Here is a 21,534-nt window from a genome sequence, read left to right on the forward strand (position 1 = left end):
CGGTAATCAAAATGTATTTTATAGTCACGTAAATTACATAAAAATTACGTTGTGTGTAATAGGTATGTCTTTTCAGGTAACAAAAGGGCATATCAGCTCACTTCATTATATCGATGAACAGCAGAAGACATACTTATAACAAGGCAAGTTTTTTTTGTTATTCATATATTTTTTGGTTTCATCGACTTGATTTAGCAACTAACTTTCAATAATTTGCTTAATTTTTAGTGTAAGAAAATACATATAAAACAATTTTCGTGCATCTTTCATATACAAAACATTACATTTAGGAAGGCTCTAATTATTTTTAAGTTTAGTTGTTTCCAATTTGCATTACCTGCAAGTTTGGTATCTTTGGAGAAAAAAAAGAGTGGGTTGTGGGTCATTTTGGTTCAGTAGGAAAAGTGGTGCCTCTCCATTTGAAAAGACACATTGCCATAATATCGTATTTACTTATTATCTCAAAAACATTTGTTCAGAAGGAGCTTTCAAACCAAAAACTTTATTACTGCAACTTAATTATTATTATTATTATTATTACTGCTGCATTAACTTTAGTAATGCAACATAAAAACCTAATTTCTACTAAGCACGTGACGCAAGTGTGATGAGAAAACCACATTTTATTTTATGCTTCCATAAAGTCTGCTTTGCCTAGGAACTCAGACACAACGTGAAGTATATATAGGGTGTAAACGATTATTGTTTACAACGTAGCATAGCTATGTAGTGGAAGTCGAAATGAAGAATTTTATACAAGACACTTGTGGTCTATTAAGTTGGGAAACAGCCACCAACAGGTTTACAAGACTACATGTACTGTAGCCCATGTGCATCGCATGAGATTTTCATGTTCTCTTCTCCAGCTCTCTACACATCGTCATTGATTGTTTCACCATTGTTGCTTGCATTAGCTTGTTATTTCTTCACTGCCTAATTATTACATGTTTGTCTGTTTGTTGTATCTGCTCGTAACAGGCAACACATCGTCCGTAATTGTCGAGCAGTCTGTACTCGGGGCCGGTTTTCCGTGCGCCACCTTATATTATTTCCCTGCGATCAGCCACACAATGCTACAGTTGGCTAAACGAGAGGTTCTGCAGAATCACAGAAATTACTTTTAAAAGTGTGTAAGAATTCTGTAATGAATAAAAACTCTATATTCCAGGGGGGAGGCAAGTGTCCCTTCTTGGTACCCTCCATCCTTCAGTTACCTACACTACTAGTTTTCAGATTTTCATAAGAACCATATACCAAGCACAAATGAACAGTGAACGAGTAAAAATGAACGGTTCCCGAAAAAGAACGATCAGCAGTGAACTAGTTCCCAAGGATGAACGAGTTTGCCCATCTCTACTTGGCAGCAGTTATTCATGAAGTCAATGCCTTCTGAAAGTAGTTGATTACCAGGGTTTATGCAATCCTCCTTGAGCTTCCATGGGGGATGACAGAAGTTTCCTACAATGAGCCACAGTACATTTGTTTGAATCAAATTTGGTTTAAGGTTATTGGAAGTTATTCCTTAAATATAACATTTTGATTTTCCCAACATTTAATACTGCTCTTCATCTGACCACAGTATTGTATTGTGAAACACAGATGAGACACATTCCAATCTCTCACTTAGCAAAGGGATGGTTGTAATCTTCCAAATATGGCATTTCTAAGACAAATGATGATGATGATGATGATGATGATGATGATGATGATGATGATGATAATGTGTGAGGCTCCTATTAGACGTTAGTTTGTGGTGATTAATATCCATAGTAAGAGTCATTTGTGAGAAAACCATTATCCAGTCTGACCATTACAGAGGATATCTTACTTCCACTAGCAATTCAAATCACTGATATGAATTAAATGTTCTTTTTGGCATATAAATTGTTAGAATAATTCATGGGAAAAATATAGACTGCAATTCAGACATTAACATCCCATCATCCTCAAAGCATAAACTGCTCTGTGATTTACTTATTCTTCACAATTTACACTCATGGTGGGAGGAATTGAACTACTGTGAATACTACAACAAGCTTGCACCAGTCTAGCCCTGTCCACCACATAACACAAACAGGACATACTATAAGTTCATGTGCAAAGAATTAAAGAGAGGTTAATAGCTCATGCCCAGAGAATTACAGAGAGGTTAAATGTCAAAATAATAACAATTTTTGACCATTTTACCTGGCCATGATCCTTTGAGCTACTTGAAATTATTATTGCTTCTGATATTGGTGTGAGACACATTCCCTATTTCATGAGCTCTCATCACTGTTTTTTACTTCCCTTGATTATAGGGATTGTAAGGACAGATCAACAAGTGATTTTACTATAAACCATAAAGGGCATATCATGAAATGTCAATGTCAGATTGTAAATGTTTTTAATGAGTACTTTTCTTCTGTTGGAAAATCTGTCAATGACCATTTTAAGAATCTTCAGCATAGATATAGGGGCATTCCAATCAAACAAAGCATATACTTGGCCCCAACCGATAACAAGGAAGTCAAAAACATAGTAATGTCATTAAAAAATACAAAATCATCAGGCTATGATGGATTCTCTATCAGTACACCATCCAAGAACAAGCAATGGACTCCCTGTAACATTCTCTGACTTCCCATGCCATTGGTCATAGACTAGCAGCAGCCAGACTAGGGAATTACTGTCTCATTTGTAGGCTGCAAATCACAAACAACTGCTTTTTGAGTGGTGCCACGACCAGGAAGCATGGATTGCTGATGAATGGCCTCCCAATGTTTTCAGCAATGAATCGTCGTACTGCACTACCTCAAATGACTATCTCTGGCGAAAAGAGCAGCAACCTGAGGAGGGTCCCATTCTTCCAATGTTTTGGGGAGGCACAGTGGCATTACTCCTGGAGTTACAGCAAAAGCAACCACTGATATGACTTAAGGTCTTGTTTGATAGTGACAGAGAGAAATCTAAAGGCACAATGGTACCTCATGGACTTTCTGCGTCATCATGTATTACCTCTCATGCAACAGTTTAGTGACCATTTTCCAGCATGACAATGCTCGACTATGCATAGCACATCTCCCTGTGAACTGTCTGCATGAGTTTGGGGCACTCCAATGGCAAGCACGATCCACAGATCTGTCCTCAACAGTAGGTGTGAGGCAGCAGCTGAGATGTCAACACAATTTGATAACAAAAAAATGAGAAAAAATACAGCTCTTTCTCGCTGGAATTTAATGGCCATCATATCAAATATAATATTAAAAACAATAATAAATGAGAACCTGAAAACAAACTAATCAGTTTTCATTTTTATGCAAGGACCACAAGAACATGGTATTCACTGAATTACTTTGAAAAAAAATAAAATAAAATAAAAGGTGATTTTTCTTTTAATATGAACTCCACTATTGCCCAGTCTCAATACTTTGCTGAATCTTTGAGGGATGCAGGTGGTGAGGGAGCACCAAATATGGTGACAACATTGCATAATGATCTTCCACATAGCAAAAGCATGATTCTGAAGAGTCATGAGTGCATTTCTGACACAGGCAATATGGTGATATTCCCTAACGATCCCCCACACGGAAAAAGCATGATTCTGGAGAGTCTCTTGAGTACATTCCTGACACAGATCACAGACTCAAGCCATCAATGCCCAAACATACTCAAGTACACTTATGTTTGAAGACTTCATGGGTCATTCCATCGCCAACACTTTAAGGTATCCATTCTGACATCTTTTAGTTGTTTTTCATTTATGTGCCGATTCTCCAAAAAAAAACTGTGAATGTATATTACAATTCATGTCATAACTAAAGCAGCTGCTTCTGATGCATGGAGGCAAGTGTTATTGAGTTCCAATTAGATGATAGGCACCTCTACTGGTAGACAATGAGATTAAACATTCTTATAAAACATGACTATATTTATTTGAGTTCGTTCTGGGTGAAACTTCAATTAATTCTCCCACACCAGCTGTAGCCATCTAACCCCAAAATGCCAATTTTATGCTGTCTTTTGGCTGTGGAAACAAAATGATCTGAAGAGTAACAAGTGTTACTGGATCTCCATAAAGACAGTCCACCACTCTTGACCAACTAAATACTTTTTCAGTGGAGCATACCACCAAGTCACATAAGTTTTTGCTACCTCAAAGTTACAAAAACAGAACACTGTGTATGTCTGTTGGATGATGGGATTAATGTCCTAATACCCTGCACCCCCCTCCCCTCCTCCTTGCAGTGCTGTATTTATGCAATTCTCCAATATGAAGGCATCAGTAGATATCTATTACACTCACTGATAAATCAAGGTTCTGTCCATTTCCGTAGCTGAGATGGATTCTTCATGTAAGTACTGACAATGCAGTTCCTAGTTTTCTCAGATAAGACATGGTTCCATAAGAACTACTAACTACTCATTTTCTCATCATGTATGGCTGTTGGAGCAATTCATGCATAATACTTGAGAAAATCTCTCATTATGATGCCACAACTAATATGCATTTGGAGATCATGCTTATTGATGACTCCAATCAGGGAGAAGGACTGTCTATAGCTATGACTCCAGCCAGTTGTTGCCAAAGGGTACTTTTGATTATGACTGTACATGATAGCATACCGCATTTTGTTTTTAGGCTTACAGTGTAACTTCAGAAAAGGAACATGAACAAAAAATTAAATTTATTGTTTTGTGTGCAGCATATCTGCGGAGTTAATAAGATGAAGGCAGTAGGTTTCTTTTTTTAATTAACACTAGCATCTGATTGTGTGGACCACACTACACTTTCATCTAAATTAGAGCACTGTGGAGGTAGGTCTCCACCAAACCAGTGGTTCCTTAAATATGTGGCAAACAGGAAGTTCCAGACTGTCCCCTGTAGTCTTGTATACTTTGATCAATATACTTGTGTCACTGACAAACATTCCAGTTTCTGAAACACCGTTTGGAGTGCTTAGGAGGTCTGTTAAGTTGATTAGAAACAAGACCAAGTCCAAATCAAACCTAGTGGAACTCCGCATTTTATGTTCCCCATTCTGAATTTAGTTTTACTTCTATGGTACAGTTTGTCAATGTCAACTTCAACTTTCTGTTCATAAAGTTACAGAATCAATCTGTGCAATATAGCTACCATAACAGATTATTTTCCCAAATAGAGTCTTACTGTCTATACCAGGCACATTCAGGAGGTGGCTTGGTGAGTAAGAGTGCTCACACTCATTTCCCACATGGTTAGTGAGTGTTCACAACAAAAAGGAATGGTCAGCCATCATTACATAGTGTAGGAAAAGTGCAACATGATGCCTTCCGAAGAACAACCATAGTTTTGTTTAGTGTAGTCTTATATGCGGAGTAAGGAGAAGTTCTTATTATATTGATGAAAAATAGCACAAGGACAGTGTTAGGAACTTAAACATGAAGGTCAGACACATCAAATATTAATTTACAACACATCCTGTAGTATTCCGTATGCTTATGATATGTAGTGCTGTCTTGAGATGCTCAGTGTGCTTCAAATCTCCAAACACAATGAAAAAATTCAATTTACAATGACATTACAATATTTAGAAGGCAAAGAGCGAGAAGCGAAGGTGCAAATATTTAAGAACACTTTGTTAAGTGATGTGACTGAAGTAAGTATTCATTATATGGGAACAGAGAAACAAATATACGAGTAATTTTCCCTAACATTTTCACTACTCAACAAATGCATATGAATTTTGAGCAAGGCACCATACTGGTGATTTATATGGAGTGGATACTAGTTTCATAATCACAGAAGAGCTACTGGACTCAGTTCCTATGAAAGACACTACAACAGGGCCACATATTCTTGTGTGTGTGTGTGTGTGTGGTGTGTGTGTGTGTGTGTGTGTGTGTGTGTGTGTGCGCGCAAGACGGTGTTGAAAATAAGAGTCTGCAATGAATGAGTTTCACTTCTGTGGCTGCAGACAGTGCAGCCACAATGGATGGTGGAAATATCTGTTCTGTGGTACTTTTATGAAAGATGCTAATATCATTACAGTCTCAATTGAGATTTTTGCAATACATTCCATTCTCCACCAAGAGAATTTATGTGCTACCACTTTAAAAACTCTTTTTGGAAGATCTGCAAATCAGTTATGGTGATGTTGGATATCACAGTGAAATATGCTGGCAGAGTTGACACATAGCCCTTGAGAGATTTTTTTGAACTTTGGAGTGAAGTTGATATATTTATGGACATGCATGGTAAGCCTGTTGCAGAATTATAAAATAAATAGTGACTGGCAGATCTGGCCTTTCTCTGAAACATTATACACCATATGAATGTTTTGAATTTAGCATCACATGGTAAAAACACATTAATTTCAGAAGTGTATGGCTGTAGTCTGGTCTTTAAGTTGAAACTCTCTTAGTGAAACAGACAGTTAGAAAATACCAACACTGCTCATTACTATAAGTTGTCATCTTTAATAGTGGTAACAGTGTGCAATTTTGAACAGTACCATTATATTCTCACTGATCGTCTCCACACACATACAATTTGCAAAGTTAAATGTAAAGATTCATGTCTTCTCATTTGCCTTTCCAGTTCATGTTGAGAATGTGGAAGCAGAACTACCATTGTAACTTACAGACCTACGATCTGACAGGCAGCTGCATGATAAGATTCATAATAAAATTAGATTTGGAGACATTTATTTGAATTTTTCTCAACATAAATTTCCACAGCTTTACATGTCGCAGCTATTTTTATGTCAATGTCCGGATCTACATACTTCTGTGAGTAACTTTTTTCTGCAATGAAGAGAATAAAATCCAACCACAGAAGTTCGCTGGCAGGCTTCAACTCAAAAGCATGTCTTCAAATTGCCAGTACTCAAGAAGTGGTATCAGATATTGATGCTTTAGTGAAAAGCAAAATAAGTAAAATTCATTGATAACATATGCTTTTATGTTTAATGTTTAAATAAAATGATGATGAAATACAAGTTTATGTCAGTTTCAACTTCATCCTAGAATGTATTCATCATAAGAGTGCAACAGTCACAAGAAATATCATGTCTTGTATTCAGCTCCCCCAAGTATCCACTTCCAGCAAAATATTAAAGGAGATGTAAGTTTCATTACAATATCATTTTGCTTTAATGCAACAGTCTTTGAAAACAAATTTGCCACAAAACATTTCATTGAGCCACTGTGATGCAATATAACACACTATCAGTTGCTTCATATAACACATAACATAGCGAAGCTACTGTCGCTCCCCTCCCTTCCTCTCACTCCATCTTTCCCCACCAAAATGATAATGATGGAGTCATCAGCTTATAGGGAAACTGATGACTCCATCATCATCCTCCCAGCAGACAAAGGATCCACCACTGTGGTATTTGACTGAAAGGTGTATTTTAGTGAAGGTCTATGCCAGCTGTCTGGCACCTCTACATACAGTGTCTGCCATCAAGATCCCATCCCTGTGATTCAAACTGACTTGCAGCCCCTCCTTAAAACCTCAGGTCCCTCACAAGGACTAAAACCTCAATCCATAGAACTTCTCAGCCATCATCTAAACCACGCACCCCCACCTTTTACCTTCTTCCTAAGATCCACAAATCCAATCATTCTAGCTACCCTATAGTTGCTCGCTTCAAAGCACCCACTGGATGTATATCTGCCTTAGTTGATCAGCACCTGCAACCCCTAGTACAAAGACTTATTTCCTATATGAAACATACTACCCATTTCCTAGACTGTCTGAAATCCATGCCTGGCCCACTTCCACCACACACCTTGCTTGTCACCATTGATGCAACCTTCATAAATACCAACATCCCTCACATACATGGTCTGTCTGCTGCTGAACATTTCCTCAGTCAATGCCCACCTGATTCCAAACCTATGACATCCTCCCTACTCACTTTAATCAGCTTTGTACTTACCATCAACTACTTCACCTTTGAGGGGCAGACATACAAACAGATCATGGGTGCGGCCAAAAGAACCACAATGGCCCCTTCCTATGCCAACCTTTTCAAGGGTCGCTTGGATGGGGCTTTCCTGGTATCCATAAGTCTCCAGCCCTTGATTTGGTTTAGATACACTGATGACATATTTGCCAAATGCACTCATGGTGAGGCTCACCTGTCAAAATTCCTGGAATCTCTGAATACCTTCTCCCAATTAAATTTCACATGGTCCTATTCCAAATCCCATGCCACTTTCCTTGATGTTGATCTCATCCTCACCAAAGGCCAGCTACACACTTCTGTCCACATTAAACCTACTAACAAGCAACAGTACTTATATTTTGACAGTTGCCATCCTTTCCATGTCAAACATTCCCTCTCATATAGCCTTGGCATTTGAGGCATACATATTTGTTCGGATGCATACTCCTTACACCAGTACACCACCATTATCACCTCAGTCTTCACTGGACGTAATTACCCTTCCAACCTAGCTCAAAAGCAAATTTCCCAGGCCATCACATCCAGTCCTGGTACTACTGATCACTCCAAAAAACAACTTAGAGCACACCAGTATTATCCCAGTGTGGATTGCATTAATCATCTACTTCGGCAAGGTCACAGCTTCCTAAAATCATGCCCTGAAATGAGATCCAGTCTGTCTGAGATTTTGCCCACCACATGTAGAATAGCTTTTCGTCACCCTCCCAATCTCCGCAGTATTTTTTTCAGACCCTATGCTCCTTCTGCACCCATCTCCCTACCCTAAGGCTTCTACTCCTGTGACCATCCCTGCTGCAAGACTTGCCCTATGCACCCTTCTACCACCACATACACCAGCCCTGTAACTGGCAAAACATATACTGAAATGACTCATGCCATATACCAACTGTTATGTAAACACTGTTCGGCCTTTTACATCGGCTTGACCACCACCAGATTATCAATTAAGATGAATGGGCATAGGCAGAGGGTGTATCTGGTAACATGCAATATCCTGTTGCTGAGCATGCTCTACAACATGACAGTCACGGCCTCCGTGCCTGTTTCACATGTGCCATCTGGATTCTTCCCCCAGACATCAGTTTCTCAGAACTCTGTAGGTGGGTACTTGTGATACAACATGTCCTTGGTTCTTGTCACCCACCTGACCTTAATTTATGTAAATTTCTTCTGCCCCACAATTTCTTCACAGCAACTAGTCTTTTCTTCACTTTGTTTTAGTTTTATACATCTTTCATTGTCTTACCCTTCTATTTTTAACTGCCCCCTCCCCACCTCTGTCACGTACAGTGCACTTAGCTTTTTACTCTTATTAACTTACGTATGGTGTTTAAGCTGTACTCTCTGTCTTGCATATTACCCTGTCTTCCATCTTTCCGCTCTCCAGTTTTCAAATCTCATCTGATGCAGTTCCCAACAATCAGTCTCTCCTTCTCATCCCATTCGTAAGTCTACCCTGATCCATAGTTCTGGGTGATTTCCCAAAATCTGTCCCTTTTCCTAGAACTCTCCAGTCCTTTTCCTTCATCCCTCTCCCTTCCTCTTCAACCCTTCTGCCTGAAGAAGGAGTCACAGTCTCCAAAAGCTTGCCTAATTATAATCTTCTTTTATATGTATGTTCTGCTGCTGCTTGGTGAGTAGATTTTTTATCTATACAATTAAATTATTTTCCATATTTTACGCAAGTTGTTTTGTCTTTAACCATGACTACTTCCAGATTCATCTCATTAATATCTCTATAGTATACAGTGAAGCTAACATCTGAGAAAAATGTGCAGCTTGATTTTTGAGTAACTCCATCAAATTTCTAGTAGATTATACATTTATTTACAGATTTCTAACTAACAAAGTATTTCCGTGCAGGTTCTTGCCCCATAAAATTGAGCTGTGACTGATAGTGAGTTACAGAAAATCTTATGTGGACTAAATGTTCATCAGCAAGACCTGTAGCAGTTATTCTGCCAAACATAGAAGTGAGAGCTTTGTGCCCTGACAACCCCTCGAAACAATCTGTCACGGCTTGATCTGAAGCAATTTACGTGTAAGCTTCTGCTTATATTAGGCTCTGGTTAAATTACCACTGTTCCTTCTATATTTACTGCCATATCAAGTGAGCTGCTGAAGGCCTCATGCAGTGAGAGTAAATCTTTGCTGACTATCTAAATGAAATGACATTGCATCTTTCTAATTGAGATTTGTAATTTGATGTTAAAAGTGTCAGTTCTATTCTTATTACGCTACCAAGTGATAATACTTTTCATGCATGGGATCATGTACTGCATTCGTATGAAAGTGAAGATAAATTTTAAGCTGATTATTAAACTAACTAAAGTAAGGCATTCAAATTTTAAAAATTATGTAGGAGTTATTTTTCGTTTGTTGATAGAAAAGAGTAAAGTAGCTCTTTTTCGAGAAGCCACTGTGAACCTGCTGTGTTCAAGAAGTAATTAAACAAAATTACTGTAAAAAATAAAAGGGCTATTACATCGTCAACACCTAAAAAAACAAAAGAAATTATGTGATTGTACACAAATTTTGAGGAATCTTGACATTTACAAAAAGTTTATAAACTGAACTACTGTTCCTTCATAATACTGGTACCAGATGCCTGGTCTGCTGAATAATGGTTCCTTGATGCAGTGCATCAGTTTCTGCCATGGGCATCCCACTGCATTAGACTTAAGATGTTCCATAATATGTTTCTACATGAGTACATGAAGGAGAGGTTTTCTACTTTAATTAGGATAATGAAAGAGTAGGTTGCACCACTCTAAATGATGTTACACTTTTCTCTTGTGATCACTAACTTCCAGCAAGCACCATGATCATAAAAACTACATCCTATCTGTTGTTGCTAGATTTTTCAATCACTGTTGTTGACAGATGATCTGTAATGGAAGTAAAAAGTAGCAGTTTACAGTGAGGCAACACTTGGCATTACTTTTAGAAGCCTAACAGAGCAATGACATTTTTACTGCAAAATAAAGGTGCTAATGGTAGAAGTGGGCACAAGTAATTCTGAAATAATGCTGACTGAACCCATGCCTCCAAAGTTATGTGCTGTTCAGACAGTTTCTTGATGGCCTAATACACTCCTGGAAATGGAAAAAAGAACACATTGACACCGGTGTGTCAGACCCACCATACTTGCTCCGGACACTGCGAGAGGGCTGTACAAGCAATGATCACACGCACGGCACAGCGGACACACCAGGAACCGCGGTGTTGGCCGTCGAATGGCGCTAGCTGCGCAGCATTTGTGCACCGTCGCCGTCAGTGTCAGCCAGTTTGCCGTGGCATACGGAGCTCCATCGCAGTCTTTAACACTGGTAGCATGCCGCGACAGCGTGGACGTGAACCGTATGTGCAGTTGACGGACTTTGAGCGAGGGCGTATAGTGGACAAGCGGGAGGCCGGGTGGACGTACCGCCGAATTGCTCAACACGTGGGGCATGAGGTCTCCACAGTACATCGATGTTGTCGCCAGTGGTCGGCGGAACGTGCACGTGCCCGTCGACCTGGGACCGGACCGCAGCGACGCACGGATGCACGCCAAGACCGTAGGATCCTACGCAGTGCCGTAGGGGACCGCACCGCCACTTCCCAGCAAATTAGGGACACTGTTGCTCCTGGGGTATCGGCGAGGACCATTCGCAACCGTCTCCATGAAGCTGGGCTACGGTCCCGCACACCGTTAGGCCGTCTTCCGCTCACGCCCCAACATCGTGCAGCCCGCCTCCAGTGGTGTCGCGACAGGCGTGAATGGAGGGACGAATGGAGACGTGTCGTCTTCAGCGATGAGAGTCGCTTCTGCCTTGGTGCCAATGATGGTCGTATGCGTGTTTGGCGCCGTGCAGGTGAGCGCCACAGTCAGGACTGCATACGACCGAGGCACACAGGGCCAACACCCGGCATCATGGTGTGGGGAGCGATCTCCTACACTGGCCATACACCACTGGTGATCGTCGAGGGGACACTGAACAGTGCACGGTACATCCAAACCGTCATCGAACCCATCGTTCTACCATTCCTAGACCGGCAAGGGAACTTGCTGTTCCAACAGGACAATGCACGTCCGCATGTATCCCGTGCCACCCAACGTGCTCTAGAAGGTGTAAGTCAACTACCCTGGCCAGCAAGATCTCCGGATCTGTCCCCCATTGAGCATGTTTGGGACTGGATGAAGCGTCGTCTCACGCGGTCTGCACGTCCAGCACGAACGCTGGTCCAACTGAGGCGCCAGGTGGAAATGGCATGGCAAGCCGTTCCACAGGACTACATCCAGCATCTCTACGATCGTCTCCATGGGACAATAGCAGCCTGCATTGCTGCGAAAGGTGGATATACACTGTACTAGTGCCGACATTGTGCATGCTCTGTTGCCTGTGTCTATGTGCCTGTGGTTCTGTCAGTGTGATCTTGTGATGTATCTGACCCCAGGAATGTGTCAATAAAGTTTCCCCTTCCTGGGACAATGAATTCACGGTGTTCTTATTTCAATTTCCAGGAGCGTACTTACACAAAACATAGCTGTGTTGCTAATACATTATGTATGCACTGAAGTGTTGCGGAAGTCAAAACCTGATGTCACAAAATGTAAATCCATTCATGGAGGGTTCAGAGACTTTTGGTTATGCAGCCTTTAAACTGTATGTCTGTCTTACAATCCACCAAGTGCATCTTTTCCCCTGGTATTTCTGAAGATACTTCTACTCTCATTTTGAGATGTATAGAGGGAATCAGTAGAAACATAAGCTACTCATGGGGAATATCATGTAACTCCTAGCATTACCATGTATTGTTTTGACTGCTATTACAAAAGACATAGTTTAATGTGTAATGAGGTATGCCAAGTTGACAGGAATTGTAGTTTATGCCAGTGATTAAGTAGAGTTATTATGCCTCATTGTCCACAAAGTGCCACCACATAACATTTTTACTCAGATTCTGCTGGGATTACTGATTATGTGGTTCATTTCCTGCATATCTGCCTAACTGTAATTTAATCACCTCTGTATTAAAGGATTAATGAAAAAGTTAAAAGTAAAATTACTTTTTTCAGTTGCGCTCTTTTAGAAACATTACTTGAATTTTGCTCCTACACTATTAAATGGGCAAGAAAAAAGTAAAGGACATCTTTGTAAATTACCTCCAAAGCACATTGTACAGTGGATCAAGACAAGTTGCAGTATGGGAGAAGTCCACTTGATCTGGTCCACTGAAACTGCTACAGTTTCCATCACGTTTGTTGATCACTAAACACTTAAAGGAACTTATGTGATCACTCTGTGTCGGGAGCAAAACTAGAAAAAAGAAAAGACTGGTATTATGTGATCACTCTGTGTCGGGAGCAAAACTAGAAAAAAGAAAAGACTGGTAACTTATAAACACACTCATGTAACAAAATACAGAGGAAACATGTTGCATAAACATATGCAACTCTAACTAACTTTAGAGTCACTAGGAATGCAATAAAGAAACAATGTAATGAAAGAATGCGCCCTCCCCCTTCCCCTTTCATCCTCACTGTCATGCATACATGCACACAATTCTTCTGAAGATTCAAAGTTAAGTCAGTTGCAAAATTGAGCACTTAGTTTGCTATTTTCTACTAAAACCTACTTATACTCTGCTTGTTGGCCATGACCGTAGAGCGTGTCAGGCTCAAGGAATTAATGAGGCTCTCATCAATTTTGAGATATGTCTGGTCCCCAGAAGCAGCAACCCATGTTGCCCTTCGACCATGTCGGGGCCCAATGTTTGGCACAAGGCCTGGAATCGAATACCAGGGACCATCTCTTGGTGGACGACCATCTTTTCGGCTACTGTTACCGGCTGCTTCGTGGCCTGGTGGCGGAGCAGGACGACCCAGTTGGCCTTTCTGAAACAAGGAAACACACATAAATCCATAACTATCTAGACATCTTTAGTGTACATATAGATATTATTAACTTACAGCTAATTAGGTGATTATCATGTATATGGATCACTGTAATTACCTTGTGCAGCAGAAAGGATATGACTTTCAATATCCAATTTTTGACAGTTAAGATCAGAGCAGTTCGCAAACACTTTTCCACACCAACTTACCATTTGGTGCCTCCACCCCTCCTTTTGTCTTGCTCACCTTCACACACATCGGTTTTCAGTACTAATTTTTATACACATAGTATACAAATCTTGCAGTTGTGTACCCCAGGCATCCCTCTCAGCTAGATGCCACAATGGGCACTATTAATTGTGATACACTCTGTACAGAAATCTACCTCTGAACCCCTTTCATCTTGGTGCCCCAAGTTGTCCCTTGGGTTGCTTGGATCTTAAACTGGCCCTGATCAAAATTATAATTTTATAATATCAAACTGCTCTAGACAGTTTCTCTTCCTGTTTATAAGATTCATCAATCTTTCACCATAGCATATATTCCACAAAAAGGCAGAAAAGTGTTGTCTCCATCTTATCACTCTTTAATCCTATTATTAATCTGTTGTGCTCTAATGACATTCTCAATTGATTCATTAGAGAAGTTACTTTTAAGCAGCAATGCAAATGTATCATGAAACTGTTAAATTTAATATTAGCTTCTGGATGCTTATAAAACACATCACAATCTACCTCTTATATATACCTATTACAAATAGAACACTAGCTTTTTTGACAAGAGCAAAAACCATTCATGAACTTGTTAAAAGAATCATCCCAGTATTCATATGAATTATTTCCAGAAATCACACTAAACCTAAATCAGGATAATTTCAGTGTAACTCCTCCACCCACTATCACTTGTAAGTATAGGCAGCTATTATCAACACTCTCAATGCAATGAAGATTTAGTAACAACTGCTCACAGATTATGTAAACCTTGTCCCATGTGCATAGATCATTAAGCAGTTAATTCATTATTTCAATTATGTCTCTTACAGAAATGTAAGGACTGAAAAAAAAGTTCCATGATAATGACATTCTTACCCTGCATGAAAAAATTTTAACCTATGTGAAAAACACTGAGGAATGCTTCTGTCCACAATTTACCAACACATTTTTCATTAGTATTTTGGAACAAAGGAACCTTTCAAATTCTGAAAAAATAATCTCATCTTTTCAGAGGACACAAAATGTTCACAATTACCTAATAAAAAATGGTTCAAATGGCTCTGAGCACTATGGGACTCAACTTCTGAGGTCATTAGTCCCCTAGAACTTAGAACTAGTTAAACCTAACTAACCTAAGGACATCACACACATCCATGCCCGAGGCAGGATTCGAACCTATGACCGTAGCGGTCTCGCAGTTCCAGACTGCAGCGCCTAGAACCGCACGGCCACTTCGGCCGGCAATTACCTAATAATGTGGAAAATATTACTCTGGACAGACTTATTATCAATTATTGTAAATATCTGTGGCACATATGCCTGGAACAGATCAAGAACATTTAATTGCTAGGCAATGAATTAGGGATGAACATGAAGCTTTTTTTTCTTTCAGATACCATCAGCTGATCTGTAGAGGCACACATTGCTGGAAATCGCATCAAAACAACCACCAGCGCCCCATGCCCCCAGAGCCTATGGATGAATTGCTCATACCAAGCCTTGACAAATTGTTTCAAGGGTTTGTCAGGCCATAAAGCAATCACTTCCATACTTTTGGCAGAATAACTAGTACAGATCTTACTGATGAACATTTAATCCATACATGATTGTTAGCAGCTCATTGTCTGCCCCTGCTCAATTTTATTAGATAAGGACTTGTACTCAAAAACACTGTGGGTTTAACAACTCTACAAATTCTGGTGAACAGCATCTAATCATATTTAGAGCAGAACTGGCACATAAATGTATAGTCCACATGAAAATCTGAAATGTAAATGAGAAACTTCAGGCAGCAGCTAAGGAACATAGCAACAATTCACAAAAGAAACATTATTCAAATCAAGAGAAAGGAGGTATTACAACACAGACATAGGAGAAACACAGAAGAGCACGGAAAGCAGTCTAATACTTTATTAAATTGATGTTCCTATAGTTTCTCAGTTTTATATTCCATCCAGAAAGATAATTCATTCTGCAGAGGAAAGGGGGGTGATCTGAAACTTCTTGGCAGATCAAAACCATGTGTCAGACCAGAATACAAACCAGGGGCCTTCATCTTTTGCAGGCAATTGCTCCACCAGCTGAGCTCTCCAGGCAGGACTCGCTACACTTCTTCACAGTGGACTCGCACACAGTTTTAATCTGCTGAGAAGTTTTATATTCTATGCCTGATACAAATCCATCACAGACTTTAGCAACCAGTTGTTTCACTAATAGGTTTCTGTCATTTCTGATGTAAAAAGTTAGCAAAAGACAAGCTTTTCTCATGTTACACATCAAAAACTGTATAATTTTGTATCTATTACTTACCAAATAGCCAAGTTTCGCTCATAACAATTTATATTAATGAATCAACTACTCACAGTAATGTTCATTCAGAAGATGATAATAGTTACGCACCTGGAAACTACCAAATGTATAGACCTCTCCTCTTGAAGAGAGAATGACAGTATGGCTGCTGCCTGCCGCAACCTGGACTGCGGTGTGAGGAAGCTTCACTCTTGTTGGCACCCCTCGTGGAGTCAAGTCTGCTAGGCCCAGTTGACCACTGGTATTGCTGCCAAATGTCAGTACCTCACCTCCTGAGAGCAGCAATACTGTGTGGTGCAGACCACAGCTGACCTGTGAGGGAAAGGCTTGTCAGGATATCCAGTGAAGAATGCTGGTATCTGTCTTTTGTACTTTAAAAATTAACTAATTATATAAATAGAGACAGCAGCTAGAAAATGTTAACTTTCATTTAATGCCAGTTTCATTTGAGATAGAAATCTTTCACTCTGTATGGAATGTGCATGTGTTGGTAGCATTGGGCAACAATTCTGTTCACATTTTCAGCTGTATTAGATTTTTCAGTTGTATGTAGTTATATTTCCAATGCTGATTTCAAATGTAAAAATCATCTTCTTCACCTGTTGTAATTTTCAAACAATTCAGTGGCTGCTGTTAATTTTGCATATCAAAATTAATTCAAAAGAAGTGCTGGCACCAATGTAGCAAAACAAAGATTGTCCACTGTTATACATAACAAGTTAAACGGATATGCTACACTAGGATTCAAACACAAGAGTCCTAGCTACTGCAGGACAAGTGCTACCGATTAGAATATCTGAGCACACCACATGGACTGTCACATGTCTTAAATTTTCCACGAGCACCACTTCACATGATGGAGATATATTGGATGTAATGACAACACAAAGACCTGACCTCATTGACAGGACACCAGGAAGATGCACTCATGCCATAAGCGTTTGGCAGAGGTTTCACAGAAACACTTTCAGACTATTTCTTGACCACCCTACTCTTGAATAGCACATGGGAGAAATGAACACCCAAATATTTGCATGCAAGCTCTTATTTCTCTTATTTTATTATAATGGTCGCTTCTCCCAATGTAGGTGTGACACAACAAAATATTTTTGGCAAATGTGACTGAAATTACATGAAAAAATCTCACTGCAACTAAAAATATCTTTCTTGTTTTCATATTCATTGCAATCTCTCGCCTATTTCATTAGAATACAAAACAAGCTAACCTTCTTTGAACTTTGTCCATGTCCTCCATCAAACCTATCTTGTAAGGATCCCATTCTGTGCAGCAAAAACAGAAGAGGATGGATAAGCATATTGTAGGAAGTCTCTCCATCTTCTACGCACTCTACCAATAAAACACAGCCTTCCCCACATTTTCTATTTGATGATTATCAATAAAACAGTCTTCCCCACAACATTTGCTACCTAATGGTTCCAATTTAAGTTGTGTGTAATTGTTAGTCCTAACTATTTAACTGATCAATAACCTTAAAATTTTTGTGTTTATCACGTAACCAAACTTTAAAAGTTACTTTTTTAGTATTTATGTGTAGGACTACATACTTTTTATTGTTTTGGATCGACTGCCACTTTTCACACCATGCATATACCTTGTTCAGATCATTTTGCAATTTGTTTTTAATCTTCTGATGGCTATATTAGATGGTAAATGACAGAATCATCTGCAAACAATCTATGACAGCTGCTCAGACTGTTTCCTAAATCACTTATGTAGCTTAAGAACATGAGAGACCCTATAATACTTCCTTGGAGAATCACATATATCACTTTGGTTTCACTAGATGACTTGCCATCAATTACTATGAATCGTGATCTACCTGACAGGAAATCATGAATCCCAGCACGCAACTGAGACAATACTCCACATACAAGCAATTGGATTTGAAGCTGCTTGTGAATAATGATGCCAAAAGCATTCTGGAAATCTAGAAATATTGAATCAACTTAAGATTTGCTATTGATGGCACTAATTACTTAGTGTTAATATATCAACAAAAACAATCAACTTTTGAAAATATAATAATACGGATATGTTGTAACACCAGTTCCCATCTGTGGAACTCTGAGAAACTGGTGTCAAGGGGAAAAATTGAGATGACACATGGGGTGAAACATGCAGCAAGTTCATGACTATCATGTTGTAGAACATGCTCTGGAACAAGGTACTGTATACATACACTGTCTATGTCCATTCATCCTAACTGATAACTTGGTGGTAGTATTACCAATAGAAAAGGACAAACAGTGTTCACATAACAGCTGGTATACAATGTGTCGTTTCACAGGTGACTTTCCCTTCGATAGTGTATCTTTTGTCAGTTACATGGCTAGTATAGATGGTGGTAGGAGAATGCACAGGGCAAGTCTTACAGTGAGGATGATTGCAGGGGTAGGAGCCATAGGGTAAGGAAATGGGTGCAGAGAGAGCATAGCATCTGACCAGGATACCACAGAGACTGTGGGTGGGACAGGTAAGGGAGACAAAAAGCTATTCTAGGTGTGGTGGGCAAAATGTCAGATTCATTTCAGTGGATGCTTTTAGGAAGTCATAGCCATGTCGAAGTAGCTACTTAATACATTCAATAGACGAGGATAATACTGAGTGACAAGACACCTAGTCCTAAATTGCTTTTTGGAGGTATCAGTAGTACCAGGAGTGGATATGATAGCCCAGGAAATCTGCTCTTGGACTAGGCTGGTGGGGTATTACATTCAGTAAAGGTTGAGATGAGAATGGTGATGTACAGCTGTAAGGAGTCTGCATGGGAATGTTTGACAAGGAAAGGTTGGCAACTGTCAAAATGTAAGTACTGTTGTCTGTTACTGGGTTTAATGTGAAAAGAAGTGTGCAGCTGACTCTCCTTGAGAATGAGGTCAACAACAAGGAAAGTGGCATGGGATTCAGAATAGGATCATGTGAATATTAGCTGGGGGACTGTATTTACAGATTCCAAAAATTTCAACAGTTCACCCTCACCATGGGTCCATATGGCACAAATGTTGCCAATGTATCTAAACCAAGCCAGGGGTGAAATGCTTATCAAGTCCAAGAAAGCCCCTTCCAAGTGACCCATGAAAAGGATGGCACAGGAAGGAGCCACCCCAGTTCCCACATCTGTGCCACTGATCTGTTTCATTGTCAGAGGTAAAGTAGTTGTTGGTAAGTATAAAGCTGATTAAGGTGAGCAGGAATGAGATCATAGGTTGGAATTGGGTGGGCAGTGGTTGAGGTAATGTTCAGCAGCAGACAGACCGTGTGCATGGGGAAGATGGCATCAATGGTGACAAACAAGGTATGTGGTTGGAGTGGGATGGGACAGATTTCAGATGATCAAGGAAATGATTGGTGTCTTTGATACAGTATAGATTCTTTGTGCTATAGCTTGCAGGTGTTGCTCAACTAAGACAGATTTACGTGCACTGGATGCTTTGAGATCAGCTGGTATGTAAATACTGTTTGGCCTTCTCCATTGGTTTGACTAAATTTCTTTTGATTTCATCAATGATCACAAAGCTTCTGGTCCTTAGACTACTAGTTTCAGTCAGCAATGACCATCTACACATCTGTTTTGTAACAGGTACTAAAATAACAAAAGCTGTAGTGGCATTGCCACAGAATATTCACATTATCAGCTTAGCATCATTGCACATATTTAAAACACACTGTGTGATGATGCTAAGCTGATTTTGTGTATATTCTGTGACAATTCTATTATGGCTTTATTATATTAGGACATGTTATAAGGCAGATCTGAGGATGGTCAGTGCCAACCAAAACTGGTAGTCTAAGGACTGAATGTTTTGTGATCATTAATGAAAATAAAAGAAATGTGTTATACACTTCAGTGGAATCCACCACTATTAAATCTCTGCATCGAGCAGCAACGTGCTCCTTACGCACAGTCAAGAAATGCATCATTGGCTGCACTTCTCCATGCGTGGCCCACTGCTAACATTGCAGGCCGCCTTCACGTACATGTGCTTCAAAACACAGTGACTGGCTACCCATAACACTCAGCGAGTAGCTACCCAGAATATGTAGCGACCCCAGCCGCTGGCTCTATTAACTATGGAGCCTCATTTAATACCACTCCTGACGTCTACAAGCCGGTTCTCATTATACTAAGTTGTACTCCTCAATTCGGAAGTGCTACACTGCAGTGGACCTGCTGTTTGATATTGAATTCAGACATCCTGGACATTGGTATAACACCACCAATTTATATAATTTGGCAGTTGCTAACAGAATTATTTGTATCAGTGTTGTGTCAATGAATCATAGAACAATGATATATTTATTGGGTTATTCCTAGTTATAACACAATAAAATGGCAATGAGCCAGCTACCATCTACATTGGAAGCTCTACTAATGCAGCCTATTCATCAACAGGATGAGAACCAGAAGCTGCTACTGAACACCCTCCAACCACTTCGTCAAAGCTTTTCCTTCCTCTGATGAGACTTTAAGAGTATTAGGAAGCCTATGAATCAGGATTACCGGAGCATTTCCATGCATTCGAGGTAACTGACACCAGCCTCATGCAATCTTTGTTTATGTCATGGTCCAAACCTGACATTTACCGGCTACTGAGTAAACTGGCCCACTTATCTAAGCCTTCAGAGCTTACCTTTTCAAATATTTGTTTGTTGCTGACTAAATATTACCAGCGGCATACCCATGTTATTTCCTCCTGGGTAGCATTTTACCAATGCAAGAAACAGCCAAACCAGACTCATAAAGAATGGGCTTCAGAGTTGCAAGGTTTAGGGCGAAAATATTATTTTGTTCCCCTCAAAGTAAGGAGTTATACACACAAGAAACAATCTGGGACATGATCATCCATGGTACCCCAGACAGGGATTTCCAACATGAGGCACTTCAACTCGAAGGCCCATCATTTGACGAAGTTTTGGACATAGCACAAAGCTTCGAAGTGATCTGAGCATCAGGCAAGAAAATGAAGTCATGGATTGACATGGCAGCCATTAATGTAAACACATCCAAGCCAGCAGCAAATGGCCACACTAATGGCAATTTTGATGCAGCAACTGTACACGCAGGACTCCATATCATTAACCAACAACGTCCACCACCCCGCTCGAGCCAATCAAACCGGTCTTGGATACCAAAACTATTGCTGCTATGTCTGGATTATTTTAAAGAACATC

At 39.8% G+C, this 21,534-nt stretch overlaps 1 protein-coding gene across 1 annotated transcript in view; it reads right to left on the reverse strand.

Annotated features, from left to right (window-relative positions):
* The window catches only part of LOC126188563 (E3 ubiquitin-protein ligase MYCBP2-like), a 215,363-nt gene that overhangs the window by 69,044 nt on the left and 124,785 nt on the right, over positions 1 to 21,534 (reverse strand). The window contains exons 16-18 of the mRNA XM_049930164.1: positions 16,431 to 16,652; positions 13,560 to 13,818; positions 13,087 to 13,240 (exon numbers count right to left, since the gene is read on the reverse strand). Of these exons, the coding sequence (XP_049786121.1) occupies positions 13,087 to 13,240; positions 13,560 to 13,818; positions 16,431 to 16,652 (635 nt within the window). The remainder of the gene's footprint in view (positions 1 to 13,086; positions 13,241 to 13,559; positions 13,819 to 16,430; positions 16,653 to 21,534) is intronic.

The sequence above is a fragment of the Schistocerca cancellata genome, chromosome 5, assembly GCF_023864275.1.
Source record: "Schistocerca cancellata isolate TAMUIC-IGC-003103 chromosome 5, iqSchCanc2.1, whole genome shotgun sequence".
NCBI classification, from domain to species: Eukaryota; Metazoa; Arthropoda; class Insecta; order Orthoptera; family Acrididae; genus Schistocerca; species Schistocerca cancellata.